We start from the raw sequence: 17,705 nt of genomic DNA on the forward strand, positions 1-17,705 counted from the left end.
ACTAAAAAAAAAGCATTTTTGAGGGCAGTGCAGAAGATCTGTTGCTATACTTCTCTTAAAAGTCCTTTACTTTGACTACAAACTGCACTTTTGCTTTTTCCCAATTAGCTGATTAAGCGGAGTCATAACGAACTGAAGAACTAATCATAGAAAACATGTTGCAAGTCATTTTAAGCACGATTCATCATATCTTATCATTTAAGAGACTTTTTTAGGTTAATGCCTTTAAGGTGTCTTGATTACATTACAAGACAAATCATATTAACCAGTAATAGCATGTCTCACCTCCCCTCCTATCATCAAGTGGAAATGCTCAGTTATCTCAGAGACCCTCCAATAATACAACCACAAACAGTGGCCTGATGGACCTTCTGTTGCCATGTCCATGCTGTGATATGCACCAAACTGTCTTGTCAATATAGTGATACCAATTGTGAGCTGATGCAGGAAAGTTCCATTTTTAGAAGACAGTGTAAGTAAGGGTAAGCCTCTCCTCGCCTCCACTGGATCACATGCTAAGTATTAGCACTGGGTTTTTTTCTCTGTACTAGGCAATTTAGCCTAGAGCCACCCACTCACAAAACAAGATTGCTCCAAATCAAAATTTCCGCTCCAGCTTTAAGCCCCTGTGCCGCGTGCGTAACCTCGTAGCTTACGTAAGACACACAGGCGGATTTTTACTTCTGCCATCCTGAACGTGCGCCAGATGAAGCGCCGACTGCCTGAACAGCCATTAGACTACGGCAGAGATGCTTAATTCCACAGCTGAGGGAGCCAGTACATTTCCACAAGCTAAGCCACCTCCTTTTCCCCGTGCGCGGCCAATCCGTGCCAATCATACGTCTGGCCAATCCCATGCCAGCTTCCACATCTGTCGCATTCCCACCAATCCGACGTGAGGAAGCCATCCCAGATTCCAGTCGGGGGTTTATTTTAAGCAACTTGACAAAGAAAAAAAGATGAAGTCAGAGGAATTCAGAGCACTGCGGTAGCTCAGATTAAGAATGAATTAGAATGAATGTGCAGTCAGGCTCATTCACAGTGTCGAGGAACACTGTCATGTAAGTCAGCGGGAGTGCAGACAGCACAGCATGTGAACCAGTGCATGTACGCCAGTTTTGGTTGCCCTCCAACAGATCTGAGAGAGGCCTTTACATAACGGTGCGCTGGTCATGAGGCAGCCGCTCCTGCTGTGAAGCCCAAGAGAATTAAGGACAGTGATGGACAAAAATGTTGATATATACGGTCACACATCATTTAAAGGACACACAGATGCTTTACGTCAATGTAGATTAGGGGTGTGCATTTCAGTTAAATCTGATATTCCAATTTGAATATGTTTTTGGCTTATTTCAACTTCACACCATTTAGCTGGAAAACAGTGAGTTTGTGAGAAGTTATTCAGCTGATTCCAAACAGAATAAATTCACTGAATGACACGGGATGTTTTATTCCATTAAAACTATATGAGTACTCTACGCTGCCCTCTGGTACATGAAAATGTATAACAATTTGTGTATGAAAAATTCAAATTTCCAACCAGTTTTTTTCAGACTTTCATGACTATTTAAAAACTCAAATTTTAAAATTTAAAAACCAAATCATGGAAGCCAAAATTTTATTTGGCTTTCTATGGCACACCTATCATGTCCAATACAAGCCAGAATAATCAATTCAGAGCCAGAGGTCACTGACCTACCCAAGAATCAACCTCATTCCTCTCAGACTGCAACAAAATAGTATTTTTTATTTCACACATTTATGCAAGTTAGCAATACGTATTACTGACTGGCATAACCTAGCCGAATAAAGTTAGGCCATCAACAATTCACATTTAAAAAAAACAAAAAAAACAAAACAAAACAAAAAAAAACACAACAACATATTTTGCAATTGAGCAGGAAACCCACTGATGCTAATGCACTCTAGTTTTTATAACATTATAGTGTTAGGGGCAGCATCAAGCTAAGTGTGGCTCCAGTGCACCTTCAAGCCATGATTTCAAGCCCGCACAAAAAATCCTGAACACAAAAATGATAATTTAACAGTCAATCTCCACAATTCAGTATAACATAGTTCACAGTCTTCTCACATGTTTTCAGCAAATATTATCTAACATGTATTAAGTGTTAAGAAACAAATGTCTGGATTTCCTTTACACTGACTTTAAGTGTGGTGTCCTTGAGTGCCTGGAGGCTGGGGCTTTAGATTTAGAAACAGGCTAGCCTAATTAGTTGTTTCAGACTTTACTAACAGGCGATGGTACCATGTGCTAATATTAATAATGTAGGCTCGTAAAAATGCTGTTTTACGATTATGTCTAAAAAATGCCTGGCACATTGCTCTACTCACACCGGACCACTACAAATGTCAGATCAAATGAATAGATTACAGCCTAAAGACATCATCAAGAAATGATTTAAAAAGGATGAGACTGAGCTGAACTGGCAACAATACACACCCCACGGTGGCATGAAATCATGTAAAAACTGCCATGGTGATAGCACTGCTGGCGTTTCTGCCCATGCGTGGGGTGATGGTGTTAGCCAGTGTTTTAAGTTCAGCAGCTGATGTAAATGAACAAGTGCGTCCGGACTTCCAACTAAGTGCATTCAACACCTCTGCTTCCAAAACAAACACCCGGTTTGTTCCACCGCTGTGGTCTCCAGCAAAACTTTGGTAAACTCATGAGGGAACATTCCACTTACTGAGGTCAATGGAACATTGCCACGGGCGGTGGCAGAATTTGGTGGCATTACCTCTCCACTGCAAACACTGGAATATCTGGTTTGCTGTTGTCTGTCTACCACCAACATGTAAACACAGTATTGCTGTGCATGTTCCATAAGTACAGACAGACATAATAATGTAAAAGTTGTCAAAAATTGATTGATTGAACGAATTTAGCAGTTTAAACTACAGCCTAACTGGTAGCAGATCCTTTGTCAACTCCATGAACTCACCTAGTTCTAGGAGTCTGATGTGATTTTCATAGCCCATGCAAAGGGAGTTATGAAGACAAAGGTACGTAAAGTACTTGTGTAATTTATTAGGCTGTAATCATTCATAAACTGTTCATATTGAACATTCAGACTGTGCATAATGAAAATTTCTTGAAGTATCACAATATTACATACTTGCCATATGAGCATGACTGCATGTCTTCGGACTGTGAGAGGAAACCGGTGCACCCAGAGGAAACCCACGCAAACACTGGGAGAACATGCAAACTCCACACAGAAAGGACCCTGGTCGCCTGGCCGGGGGATCGAACCCAGACCCAGACCCAGACCCAGACCATCCCGGCTTCATTTTATGTTCGGTTCAAATCAAGTCTTAATTGTCTGCGGTTATGGCTGCTTCTTCTTTTCGTTAGTTATATACATATCAGGTTCACCTACGGAAATTACAGGCCTAGATTTCTGGACCTGTGAAGACCCTCTCAGAGCAGAGCTGTCTAATCTTAATTATTGCTCCATATCACACAAGTTGGAAAATACTGAAAAATACCCAACATGACCTCAATACATGAACTCCAATTTAATAACCTTATGAGAGCACCGTCTCTGTGCCTTGATAATGATTAATGATAAGCACTCAGCTCCTTCATTTTGTTCAAGGAGAGTGACATGAACCAGGGGACATGATGTCTACAACAATACAGCTATCATATTTACTGTTTCCACATGCGTTTACTATATATGTATTGATGGCAAAAAAGTGATTAAAAAAAAACAAAAAAAACAAAAAAAAACAAAAATAAAACTTTTCTTTCAGCACTATCCTGTCCTGTATGTACCTCTGTGCCATAAATGATTTTAAACCTTATCTCAAACCATCATAAAGCAATCTATCAGGCATTAGATGGCATGCTACTCTGATCAATCTTCAACAGAGCATTTTGTTTAGATCTTACTGATTTAATTATGTAAAAATTTGAAAAATTGGTGGAATTCCCCTTCAAGGAAGTGAGATATGACCAGTTATGTAATCGTTCAGAAAGGAAAACGTTTCATCTCCAGCTCCAGTAATGGAGAAAATCCCAGTAGAAAACACAATGCTACATGGAATTACAAGCCTTATTCATCACAGTACAGTTCACACAAGGAACCCATGAGTCTGCGGCAAAGTCAATCTGATATGGGTTAGAAAAGTAGGTGCTGAGAAAAGGTGCACTGTCTCCCAAAGCTTACTGAGCTTCTCATTAAATATCAACTGTTCAAACAGATGTTTTAGGATTATGCAATGTTCTATTAACATAAAGTACTGCGCAAAAGTTAAAGAACACATTTAATTCATTTCATTTGCAGTCAAAACAGCTATTAGGTACAACATTCATTGTTCAGCAAATATGTTTTAAAAAATACACAAAAACATAGTATCAGATTATTCAGTATTGATTTTATCCACTCTACTTTTACCACTGCATTCATCTTTTAGGTAGAGTTTCTTTCAATTTTCAAAGAAATCTGCAGAGACAGAGATATTACAAAGTTCGGTCTTAAAAATTTGGTTGCATTTTAATTTTTTCTTCTTATGGAGTTTATTTTGTGCCAAAGTCACAAGCAAAATATTAAGTATCAAAATGCAAATAATGAGAGTTAAATCTAACTTAATTTTTGAAAATGATTACTAATATTTTCTCATTCTTAAAATATAATTATTACTCATTTTTCCAGTTCAGCAATAATTTTTTTTCTATTTGCTAATTTTGCTTTTTGGCACTTTTTAAGAGGGAGCGGATCTTAACAACTCTCTACTGGTCAACTGATCTTCTTGACAGCTATTTTTTCAGACTCATGGTGCTGAGCTGTCTTTTCACAGTGGAAGGATGGACAGAAGCACCTGTGGATTTTTTCAGATCTGAAGCAGGAGTGGAGCTTGATTTTTTTCTCAAAGATGAAAGCTATAAGCATTGTTTTTCTGATGGAGACCACTTTGGTGGCCTACCAGGTCTAGCACAGTTGTTAGGAGACATTTGGTTTGTTCCACTGCCATGGGTACCAGTAAAACTTGGGAGAACTTGTGAGGGAGCATTCCACTGGGACATTGCCAGTGGTGGTAGCAGAATTTGCTGGCATTACTGCTCAATTGAAAACAATGGAATATCTGGTTCTGTCTACTGCCAACATATAAGCGCCAGACAGATATAACGTAGTAATTCAGTAAAGGTTGTCAAAAAATTATTTGAAAGTTTAAACTACAGCCTAAAGGCCTTTACAAACTAAGCGTTATTTATTTGTGCAACATTTTCTGAAGATGATAAATTAATTTGATCACGTGTACTGACGGTATCTTGCACACAGCAAGACGCAAAACACGTCACTATTTTATCCTCCCTCTGTACGATTTTTGCAAATTTTCCTCGGTGACATGAAGTCACTGACCAATGCCTGTCTTCTCTGGTGTTGTCATGGCAACAACCAAGATGATGGACTGGCTGTGTTTCAGTAATTAGAACTTTTTCCACAAACGCTAAAGGGACCAGAATCTTCAAAAGCAGCTCAGTTGCACAGTTGTTAGGAGACCCATTTCCTCAGTGTCTTTTAATCATTTTCTGAAGTCCACTGTCAGAAACTGCTTTTTTCCCCTTTGACTGTTCCCTTCCTTATGCAAGTGGGTTATCTTATATCTAATCTGCTCCATAACATTTCTTGAAAAATGAATAACTTGTACTTGGTGGCCGTTTTGACTGGAATCTAAAATAATAAATAAAGGGTGGTCTTTGTACTTTGTATTGCTATGAAAATGTATGTTTCCTCAACATATGTATGATGCAACGTCAGCTAAAAGCACCTCTGAGGTTGTGGACTTTCAGACGACAGTCTGAATTTATGGCACTATGGAATCACTGCTGTTGCCAAATCATTACAGTAAAACCTTTCTTCAAAACAAGCTTTACAAGAGTTTTCACTGTTTAGCCTAGTGAGCATGAGCACTTCATTTGTGTTCAGAGCTGACATGTTAGCTTCATTAAATGTAGTGTTGTTAGGTTTGTTAAACTTCCATGTCAGCGAATAAACTGGACATGTGCAAATAAATTCTGGATAACATGGTAGATACATTTTGCAGTGTGGAAAGTATGCAGTGCATGGAAGTTCACTTCTTTCAGGACAGTAATGTCACAGTTTTGTGTCTGAATTGCATGTATCTACGCAGGAGACGTACCTTGACGGAGCAACTCCCACCAGGTTAGGTCCCAGCCCTCGAAAGAGTGAACGAGGACCTTCTCTCTCTAATATCAACCTAAGAAAAACAGAGAGGAGAGATAGATTAGCATCAGTGGTGCAAATCTAGAGCACATTTTAAATGGCTTGAATGGGGTGCTGAAAAGGAGCATGCATACTATTGTATTTTAGTGTTTTATTGCACCCCGTGACCCAGAACGATAAGCGGTTTAGAAAATGCTGGCTTTTATTTATAGTTTTGAAAGACAGCAAATATTACCAGTCAAAAGCTTAGACAAAATGACTCACAGAAGGGTTTTGCTTATATAATTTTTACTCATATTAGAATAAAGGTGAACAGTATAAAATATATAATGTGAAATAACACATAAGGAATTATGTAGTGACCATAACAACATAGCAGTCTGTTTTCCAAAAAGAAAATACAATGCATGATATCAGATTTGGCAAGTAAGCAACAAATACATGCATACATGCATACATATATATACACATACATACATACATACATACATAAATAAATAAATAAATAAAAGTAATGACCTAGAAGTAGCACAGAATCTTTTTATTTATTGCTTTCTCTTTTAATCCAGAGAGGTTTCTGCATTGGTATTGGCCAATATGTACAGGCATTTAAGTATAATGGTGTAGAAGACCTGATTGGTTTACAGCCACATTTCTATAAGCACGTCATCCATACAATAAATATGTTAAAGCTGTAGAAAACACAGTATGTTTAAACTTACGTTAAACTGTGATGAACACAATGTGTGGCATGGAAATAGCAGTGTCTTGCAATAGGTTGCACAATGTAATGATAATAAATTAATAAATTAATGACTTTTCAATTGTTAACATCCCAAGGGCCTGTTACCATGGTTACTCAGTTAACCGAGACTGGCCACAGGCCTAATGAGCAGGGCTCAGAAAATGAAAAACAAATCAATTAGTTAGCTCTGAGCTGAACCAATGCTTTGTTTCCATTCTTGCATTCCGACCCCAACAAAGAGACTCCTGAACTGTTAAGAACAAAATTAAATGACTGGTCACAGACTATGGAATTTTACTGTTAAACTGCTCCAATGTATAGCTATAAAACAACAATTCTAAACCTGCTATAATAAACAAAGTCTCTTTTGGTGCAAACCATCATAAAAATGCATTCCTGCCAGCAGCGACCTGAACCTGAGTTCTCTAAGAAATGGACCGAGACCTGAGATTTTTGGAGGACAAAGTTTCCGTTGTTTGGTGGGCGTCCAAGTATGGGATGGAGCGTTCACACCAAACAACTGTCAAAACAGATCGACCTAAAGAAAAAGGAGGACTGGTCCACACTAAACAAGGTGGAAAGCGTCCTCAAACGACTACAGCAACTTTGGACTGCTGATCCAAACATTTCTCCTTAGATATTTTTTTTTAAACAACGAGGAATTTTAGGCCAACTGACCAGTGCTAAAGAAAAGGTACTGTGCATCAAGCCTTTATTAATTGAATTCATGGTGATTTCAATCAGGTTCACACAATCCCAGAGCATTTAGACATCATCAGCTCTATGTCTAGTCTGGGAGAAAAAAGGACCCACTGCTGAAGTCTAGGAATGAATGCTTGGTTCTATTAACAGCTGAACGTGATGACGCGAGCCAGCCAGCAGCAAGACTTAATAATGGAAACACTGATGTGACGTGTTGTTGCCATGGCATCAGGCATTTGCTCTACTGTCCTCAGTATGGTATCTATGGTCCAACTGAAGCATCTAAACCTACATGCAAGCATTCCTTGGAAATTCCTTAGAGGAATTCTTTGGAAAATTGTCTGAAGGAGTATTGTTACATTCAAAAACGCAAAAGACTGTTTAACACTGCTGTTCCAAGTGGACAGATACACCACAAGCGAAAACGCATGTGGTTAAATATCCACTACAAAAGAATTTGAGGCATATAGTATTGCATTTGGACAAACTTCTACAGACAAGCATTCAGAGACATTTCAGACGGTCTCCACATCTCCAGCTCTTAAACGTCATGCTTTTGCTTCATGCTTCCTGCAGGCAGCACATTGACATTAATTATGTATATGGTTGTACAAAAGGTCTGAGGGAGGGACTGACACACAAAAACACAAGCGCACAAGCTACATAAAGCCTCCCAGTCTCCCTTTCCTCTTTCCCTGCAAAGCCTCCGAAATGTGCCCAGTCACAAGCACAGGCCCTCTGCGCACAACACCGACTTTCTGCTACTTCATCTGCCTCAGTAAGGAATTCTTCGCTGACCTACTTTTCCATGTTTTCCTTTTTTCCCCCCTCTCATCAGATGCGATACAACGCATTTGGATTGCCACATTACTTCACCGAGGACCAAAAAGAAAACTCACTCAGAAAAAGCCTGTAGCAGCGCATGGCTCTGCCAAATGTGGAAATACCCTAGCAGAGGGAAAGCTGAAGAGGATTGCCCATCTTTTAACACAATTTTAGCTGACTATTAAATAAGCTGGCTTGAAAAAGCTAACTTTTTCGCTTTTTTCCTATGAATCTGATTAAGAGAGCTGGATTTTAGCTCTGAAATCAGGTTTTTCAGCAAATGTGTACCCTTACTCTGATTTCTTTCATTTTTCTCAGTCTGTGCATGTGCACAAACAGAGCGGTGCCCAGAAATAGCAAGCACATGCAGAGCGATGCTGAAACCAGCATCGGAATGACGGAATGAAGGAGTTAAATATTCTTCATCATCTAGATGATATGCATTTACAATTCTCCCGAAAGTCACTCTTTAAACAATGTTTAAAACAACAAAAAGAACAAAAAAGGCGACATGAGTTTTACGTTACATTTCCGTCACATATTCTTCTACGAGTTTATTGGTTTTTTGCAAAGCAGAAATCAGATTACTGCCTGACTCATGACTCTGAACGGATTACTGACAAAACCTGATTTTCTGCAGTCATCGAACTCTTAAGTGCATGTAAATGCACTCACTGAATCTCAAAATTATTAAGATGTTTTTCATACATTTACATTATATATGTGCTACATGCCAGTATGACCACTGGGTCCAAATTTGGGGCGGTAACTATTAAGGCACCCGACGACATAACACCCCATTACTGTGGGCACATGCTGACATTGACAGTTATGAAACATCTGTGGTTGGCATTTAACCGCAGGCAGGTAGAGGCAGTGGAACAGGGCCAAAGGGCATGGAGAACATTCTGTCCAATTATTAAGGATGGGAACCTGCCAACAAAACAAGCTGAGCTCTGCAGCAAGGCAAAATTACAAGATTAACCAGCACCAGAAAAGATGGTTTAAACATGAACTACCATTATCTGCACTCCAGCGGTCGTACAAAGAGTGCACCTTTATCATCCTAAAAAAAAACGAGGCACCTGGATACTTTAGGTCAGTGTGGGCAGCACGGCCACTTTTTGCTTAACGGGGCATTCTGGCCTAAATTAGCATTTGATGTTATTTGTCAGGTTATGTAGTAATGCTGTAATGCAGCATTGTATACTCAATCTAACCAGTTGGACAGAAATCAAGATTTTGTATGCTTTTTGTGTCAGTGTTGTTTCACTACAGTACCCAGCATGCACTGCACAAACAGATCATAAAATCACTGTTAATCCCGCCCTATTAAGATGAAGAAATCCTGTCTAGCCATTCACGTACAGGCTAACAAAATGCAGATGTGATATTCCTAGTATATTAACCTAGCAATTCCTAGAAATGTTCTCTGTATTTGCCATCTAGCAGAAAAAAAAACAAACATTAAAACAGCCCACGCTCATATATTCAACCCAAACTGCTTGTAGTTCTTCAAACGTTCCTCCCACCCTCAAAATACACCATCAGAAGGTTTTTTTCCAGATTTTAAACCAGAAACTTACAAGATGCTAATACAAAATTCACCTCATTCCTTGATTCAAACTACACAGGCCTCATCTGATGAAGTAAACAAACACTAAAATGAGTTCAGAGGAGTATCCATATATTTGAAATCACCACACCCATCCAAGACATTAGTGTGTGTGAACTGGGACATAATGGAGGTACTCACTTGAGACAGTGCAGGGGTCCAGGAGGGGACATGCGGGCCACACTGGCGCCATTGACAGTGCTCAACTGCACCTCAGAGATGTACAGCGTTACCGAGGAGGACTGCAGCCTTGTCTTCACCACCTCCAGTGGACACGTCAAAATAGCACCAACGGTGCCCCCACAGCTACACAGGAAGACCAACAGAGAAAGAGAGGTTAGGAGAGGAATTTCACAGTGTGTTAACAAGATAATAAAGACCTGATGAGTGGAAAACAAAAGCTTCACTGTATACTATTCTGACGCTGAAAGCTTAATCTTTAAAAAAAGTTAAAACCGAAAGTAGTGATGTACAGAAGTGCAAAAATCAGCGGAAACCCTTCATTTATTTAATTTCCAGTCAAAACGGCCATTAAATACAAGTTCTTTATTGTAGGAGATGTTTCTGTGGTGATTACAGATAAGATAATTCCCCTGCACAGAGAAGGGGAAAGTCAAATGAAAATAAGCAAAACAATACAGATCTTTCCGCAACTGAAGATCAAAAGAGATTACAGAAACAGAGTAAATGGGACACCAAAACTGTCACCATGAGACAAACAATTGCTAAAGCTTTTAGAGAGAGGAGAAAATCAAACTCCATTCTAACTAAAATCCACAGGTGTTTCTGTCCATCGTTCCACTGTGAGAAGACAACTCAACGCTGAAACGCTGAGTCTTAAAAAAAATGTGCTGTTATTATTTAGGAGAAAAATAAAAAGATAATCTGCTTATCGAATCAAACAAAGAAGCTGCTGGTGATCTCAGAACAATAGACTGACATCACAATGTGTTTGGGCTGACTTGCACTGCAAGAAGCAGAAAATTAGAAAACTTCTAAGACTGAACTTTCTTTTTTTTTAAGCTGTGAAAAATATCCCTGCAGATTTAGGAAAAAAAAACAAAACAAAACAAAACAAAAAAAAATATAATAAAATCAAGTCTCTCGACAAGAACAGAAGCTGTACTAAACGCAAAGTGTGGACACACTAAATGCTGAAAGTGTTACATTGAGTTGGTGAAGTGTCTGATAAATGTTAGGGAGCCTTTAAATGCATTAAACTCTTCAGACGTCTGGTTCCTATCACCAGCACTGTGAGCAATTCTGACTCGTGAAGGTTCTCTAGAACGAAGCATTTCACTTCAACCCACACAGAATAACTTAACACCTTAACAACTGAATTAAGCAGAAATTTTGAAATATCAGTGGAATTCCCCTTTAATCAGAATGAGGTGTACTGCTGTACATGCAACTCTGTTTGTCTTGGAATTCAGAGCTAGTCATGTGTACACAAATACTATGGTCATGGAGTCATGCTATTAGGTAAAAGGGACACGTTGGATGTGGGTCAAGTTCATTGAGAGCATGTGTAGCCCCCGTGTGTGCGCCCATGTGAGTATGCGGTGGGTACAAAGGTGACAGTAGACGGCGCTACGGTGAACACGTGTACAGGACGCTGAGGCCCCCCAGGCAACCTTCAGGGTCGGCTTCAAGCGAACCGCATTACCTCACCTGTTTAAACAAGTACAGATTAAACCTTATTCTCGTTCCAATTTAACAGTAAAGCGAGAAATCTAATTTAACAGCATCCCCTTTGTCGATCAGCTGGACATTATTAGTGGTTTAAGTTTGCTTCTTTAGTTTTGCACTGGAGTTACAAGGCTAATGTAACAAGCAGTGGTCTTACACATTAATTAGCACTGTGAAAACTGCCTAAATCATCACAAACTTACCTCTAAACTGTGTTAAGTAATCTCAAAAAGACTTGTTTATGTGGTTTCGACACTGTAAGAAAATGTTATCTCTAAAATAGGACAAAAGTGCAGACAAAGCTCATGTCATACAGTTTCAGAAACCGCTTCTGTTTGAGATTAGTTAACTCACTGTGGATTGAGGCAAGCGGTTTGCATGATTCTAATCTAACCTTATTACACATCACTGTGCAAGAGTCGGATACCACACTACACTGATTTAATCTCCAGTCAAAACGGCCAATAAGCGCACGATTCTTTTTTAGCATCAGGGAAAAACCAGAAAACAACAGAAAATGACTCAACTACTTAACTTACTAAGAATAACTATTTAGTGTGTCCACCCTTTACCTTCATTATATCTTATATGCTTTTCAGGTTAGTAGCTTTCAGGTTTTCAAAGAAATCTGCAGGGATATTTTTCCAAACCTCCAAAGTTCAGTCTTAGAGGTTTGTTGCATTTTCTGCTCACGATCCAAGAAATCACAATCAAATTTAATGATGCTGAGGTCTGGACTCTTTGTTGTTCTGGGAGCAAAAGCAGCCTCTTTGATTTTCTTCTCTTTAATCTAATTCCTTTTCTCAATAAGGTTCTTGACATCTACACATTTTTTCAGACCCACAGAGTTAGGCCCAATCCCATTTCTTATTTTTACCCCTACCCCTTGTTTTCGAGTGTCACCTTTGCCCTTTGGAACTGTGTTACAAGTTGTAGGGGTCAAAATTTTCCCTATGGGACCCTCAAACAAAAAGAACATTACTTCTTTAACAGGCTACTAGTGCTGCTCTGTAGGCGACCCTGCCAGTCCGCAGTGACAGCAGAGCAGCGGTAAAGTTCAGCAACCTCACTGCTGTGCTTTAGTTAAATGTAGGGAATTATATGCCTTCAAAGAGGGAGGACGCAACAATTATTATTGTCCACTCCAAATTCTTCGGTGATATGAACCTAAAGTCAGCTACACGCCAGCTTGTTGTTATAATTTGCTATAATTTTAGAGCAGCAGTTCTAACACCTGAGGCCCCAGAATGTCACTGCTGCACCATTTAAGGTAGAACAGGAAATTTACCTAGCTAGCTAGCAAGACATCAGCACACTACTAGCGATTTGATGCTTGTTATAAAGAAAAGGACCATAATACATTAAAATGACATTAAACTAAGATAATACAATGGTTATCGCAATTTTTTAATGGAGAAAATACTCACATTTGTGGGTTGTGCCGTTTTTTTTCTTTCTTTCTCATAACACTGCAAAACGGAGGGCTAAGGGCTAAGTGGTAGGGGCAAGGAGTGAAATGGAATTGGGCCTTAGAAACTCCTGTTTTGTCCCCACTTTTTTCCTTTGACTTTTCCCTCTTTTATGCAAGGAAACTACCTCATATCTAAGAAATACCTCCTGAAAAATGAATAACGTGCACTTAATGGCTTAGACTGGAAATTAAATAAATAAAGGACAGCCTCAGACTTTTGCATAATACTGTAGCTACATTAGTTTCATAGGTTCAGTGCAAAAACAACAAAAGCAAACTATGGACTCTTGAAACCAAGCTAAGTGTAGTGTGCTCAGGTTTCATTTTTCACCAAACTATTCCCTTTATTGACCCCTCTTCACCTGGTGTCAAAGTTACCACGGCACCATTTTTGATTATCTCACTGCTACACACTTGCCAGAAATTGGAGACCTTTTTATGTAACGTGCCAGGTCATGCTGTCCTATCTTTGGCCTAATGTGGAAAACAGTGCGCGCTGATTAATGCGCCACTGGTCCTGATCGAAGCAGCAGACTGTGAATCGTCCTGCCTCTCTCTTCGAAGGCCTATTTTTACCCCGCCGTCAACCGTGACCTTCGGCCCACATACGGGGGGCCTCCTGTTTGTTACTAGTGGAGTTTACTCACTCGCTCGCTCGCTCACTCACTCACTCACTGGCGGCTGTGCGTGGAAATATGATCACACACACAGATACAGGAGCAAAACAAAGTTGCCTTTAGCTCGGATCCCCCTACATTTCTGCAGAAAATGATCCCTTCCTGCACTTCCACGTGTGTTTTTTGGCAGCCAAGTTATGTTTTTTGCTAGAAAAGGGAAGTGCAGCAAATATTTAGTGCAAAATGGGAAGGAAAAAGGGCAAAATTCCAAAAACAAAATGAAAGCGAGCTAGAACCTGCATGCACTAATCATTCCCAAAACCGAGCCTGCAAGTTAATGATTAGTATTGCTGGAAAAAGACTATTGCTGTGCATTTCAATTTCATTCGCTGTGCTTAAAGAAACCACTCAAGACTAAAAGTAAGGGTCAAGGACTAAACAGTGACCTTAAACAGCAACAGCAAAAGAGGCAAAATCAATTTTGACAAAAATGCTAGTGTACAAAGCTGGCAGCAGTTTGCAGTTATCATAATGCTACTACCTCTCATTCAGACATGCAGGCTGATCTTTACTTTGTTTACAGCTATTAATCAAAATCCACGTGTGCTAAGCTTTGATGGCCGGTGCTCAAAATCGCTCTGAAATCCAAAACTCAAAAAGCAACCTTTATGAGGTCGACCTGACCTTCCATTAGAGATAATGGAGGATTGCTTTTAGAAGCTCAGCCATGGCCTTTCGACTAAATCTCACTGCCAACATCCAACGGTGGCTACTTTCCTTCAACTGTTATCAGGCAAAGAACAGCTCATTTGTCCTGCACAGCGGTCTTTGATCTGAACCCCTAGGCAGGAAGTTACCAAAAAACATAAATAACTTTCTGACAAAATGTGCTGAGATGGTCTAAAAGATATTTTTTTTGCTGATAGACACATACTGATACATAACCATACACTGGAAGACTCCTCAAATCACTGAGTAGAGGAGTACAAAAGCCAAGTGTACTTTAAATACAAGATAACTTTAAATGCAAGAAGAAAGCATCCATGGCTACTGCATCTTACTATTTAGGACCTTGACGATCATGAGAATGCTATTTGGACACCAAGACAGGTCCTTTTAAAGCATGCTTGCTCCCCTTTTGATAGACAGATACCGGCCACTGAGGCCATGACCACTTTAACTCCCATTTCCGCATGCTCGCCAACACCGCCTTTTGCATGCCCATGTCAAATTCTTGGTCAAAACAGCTCTTAAAGAGGACTTCGACTTTTTTTCTGCATAATATTATAATATATCATAATATTTACAGACATGGTGACAGAAACTAGGGATCTGTCTATAGTGCAAGTATAGCCATATTGTTTACTGTCCAAAATGACCTGGGAAACTATGCTAAACTATGATGAGAATGATAAAATAGGGGTAACTCTGAAAAAAATAGTTCTCTTTGGGAAATTTGCCTTACACTAACTTATGACTGTAATACAATGTCTTAGGCATCAAGACGCATATATGTAACAATTTTTTGTAATAAGGTCGCTTAAAGAGGCATCAAATGCTTCAGACCTCTGGTTCCCATCACCATCACCACCGCTGTGACTTGGTAAGTTTCTCAAAAAGGGAACATTTCAAATCAAACCCCTGAATGAGTTTACATCTTAGCATTTAATGATGCAGATATTTTGAAAAAAAAAAAACTGTGGAATTCCACTTTAAGGGAATTCCGCCAAGCCCAAAGCACTCCCAAAGACGAGCGCAGCACGCCAAATACTTGTTACTAATACCTTTCGGTTCCGCTGCTTCTACTTCTCACTCATATTTGTTCCAAATACTTGTCTGCCCCACAAATCATGTTTCTCTCCTAGAAGTGAAACACCTAAGATGATCTACCACCATCGTTCATCCGCCGCCCCCACAGAGTTTGACGTTCTGTTAGGCTGGTGCCAAGGGTCCAACTTATCAGAGATTAGGACTTATTTTTGTCCTTCAGCGTAACTTCCAGTCATTCTAGAAACAGTAAGGACACCCAAATAACTAAATCATACACACTTAAAAAGGGTTCTTCAAGGGTTCTTTAGTAAACAAAATAGTTCTATTTAGAAGCAAGAGTCCTATATAGATGTATTTCATGCTTATATGGTTCTCTGCATGGTGAAATGGTTCTTCAGATTGATGGAGAGTGTTTTGCATGTGGTTATACATAGAACCTTTTGGAAAATGGTTCTATATAGCACCATAGAAAATGCTATATAGAAGCATTTTCATTCTCCCTCAATCTGAAGCACCATTTCATCATGCAATGAACCATTTAAACATGAAATATGTCTCGTGGCTCTAAACAGAACCACTGTCTTTACTAAACAACACTTGAAGAACCATCTTTTTTAAGTGTGTACAAGTCAGTGAGTGGTTGCTGTCAAAACATCTCGCCACAGACTGGCTGGCACAAATTAGCCTGATTTATAGGCTTAAACAACGTTTCGGATAAACGCAACATAAACCGGTCATTTATTTAAAAACGTATAATTTTCTCGTTGTTTACTTCGATAAACAGAAATAACGTACATGTATGAAATACCTCGCTACAATATTCTAGAAACTTCCGAAACAATAGGAGGAGGTTGTAGTGTTACGGTACCTGACACTGACAGTTAACCTACCGTTACCATTGGTGACGTTCGTTATATAAACAAAGTTAGCTTCTAGCTCGCTAGCTAACACACAGCCAGCTGTAAATATATATTAAGCTGTGTATTTTTACATGTTTGCAGTAACGAGTAAACCAGAATGTGGAAAAAAAAATCATGCGAGCTTCAAATTAGCTTCGTGCTAAGCTAGCTAACGTTAGCGGTACGAGGCTGATGTTAGCTTCCTATTCGAATTTACCCGTTCCACCTTAAATGGTGCGACAGTTCCATTCTGGCGCCTGAGACCAGAACGTAACTGCTGCACTATTTAAGGTGGAACGGGTAAATTGGAACAAGAAGCTGAGCTTCGTGTTAGCGGTAACGTTAGCAGGCCTGGGTGAGCCAGGTTAGGTGAGGAGCGAGAAAGGCAGGGTCTTGAATGAAGAGCCGAGCCTGCTGTGTAACACCGGCAGGCTTGTTTATATGCGGCTGAATGACAGGACTGATAACGTTATGTGCAGCAAAGACCTCTATGCAAGCATTACGGGGCTACTCACCCTCCAGCGAACAGATGAACCAGGGTGTCCCTCTGACTCATCCTTTAGCATTCGGCCAACGAGGCTGCGGCTGCGGCACTCGGCGCGGCGAAAGGCAGGCAGCCAGCCGCCCAAAACCCACCAGATCCCTCTGCTTCAACCGCCAAACGATGTCGATTTGTGGTGAGATTTCAGCCAAAAGAAGCTTGTCGGTCGGAGAGGCTGATAAGTGCGACTCGACTGGCCTGCTTACTGTGCTGTTTTTTTGACGTCAGCGTTTGTATCTGTCACAGAAAGTGACGGTTGCCGCATTGAATTCCCAGCCTGGATTTGATGTTTTATTTTAACTAAATCCGGCGCACGGTTTATATGAACGCCTCGCCTCTCCTGTGTCCTCCAGCTGCAGCCGCAGAGCGAAAGGAGACGGACAGCAGAGTCGGTATTTACAGTCGAATCAGAAGCCGCAAAACAGAGGCCGCGATTGGTCGACTCGCTGCGTGACGCCACTACGCCCCGCCCCCATCATGCCTCTTTCACATGATCACGCCGTTGATGAATCGAGAGGGATCTTTACCGTCTTGTCAATGACTGCAGTCTTGTGTATTTGAGGCTACGCTGTAAGTGATATTTCAGATGATTTTAAGATTGAAGAACTACACACACACA

General features: G+C 40.1%; 1 protein-coding gene across 1 annotated transcript in view; it reads right to left on the reverse strand.

Annotated features, from left to right (window-relative positions):
* The window catches only part of slc25a36a (solute carrier family 25 member 36a), a 33,638-nt gene extending 16,181 nt beyond the window's left edge, over positions 1–17,457 (reverse strand). Inside the window, exons 1-3 of the mRNA XM_036597513.1 lie at positions 17,061–17,457; positions 10,241–10,405; positions 6,169–6,246 (exon numbers count right to left, since the gene is read on the reverse strand). Coding sequence (XP_036453406.1) covers positions 6,169–6,246; positions 10,241–10,405; positions 17,061–17,101 — 284 coding nt within the window. The 5' untranslated portion in view covers positions 17,102–17,457. The remainder of the gene's footprint in view (positions 1–6,168; positions 6,247–10,240; positions 10,406–17,060) is intronic.
* Positions 17,458–17,705: the final 248 nt, after the last annotated feature.

Source organism: Colossoma macropomum, unplaced genomic scaffold, assembly GCF_904425465.1.
Source record: "Colossoma macropomum unplaced genomic scaffold, Colossoma_macropomum, whole genome shotgun sequence".
Lineage (NCBI taxonomy): Eukaryota > Metazoa > Chordata > Actinopteri > Characiformes > Serrasalmidae > Colossoma > Colossoma macropomum.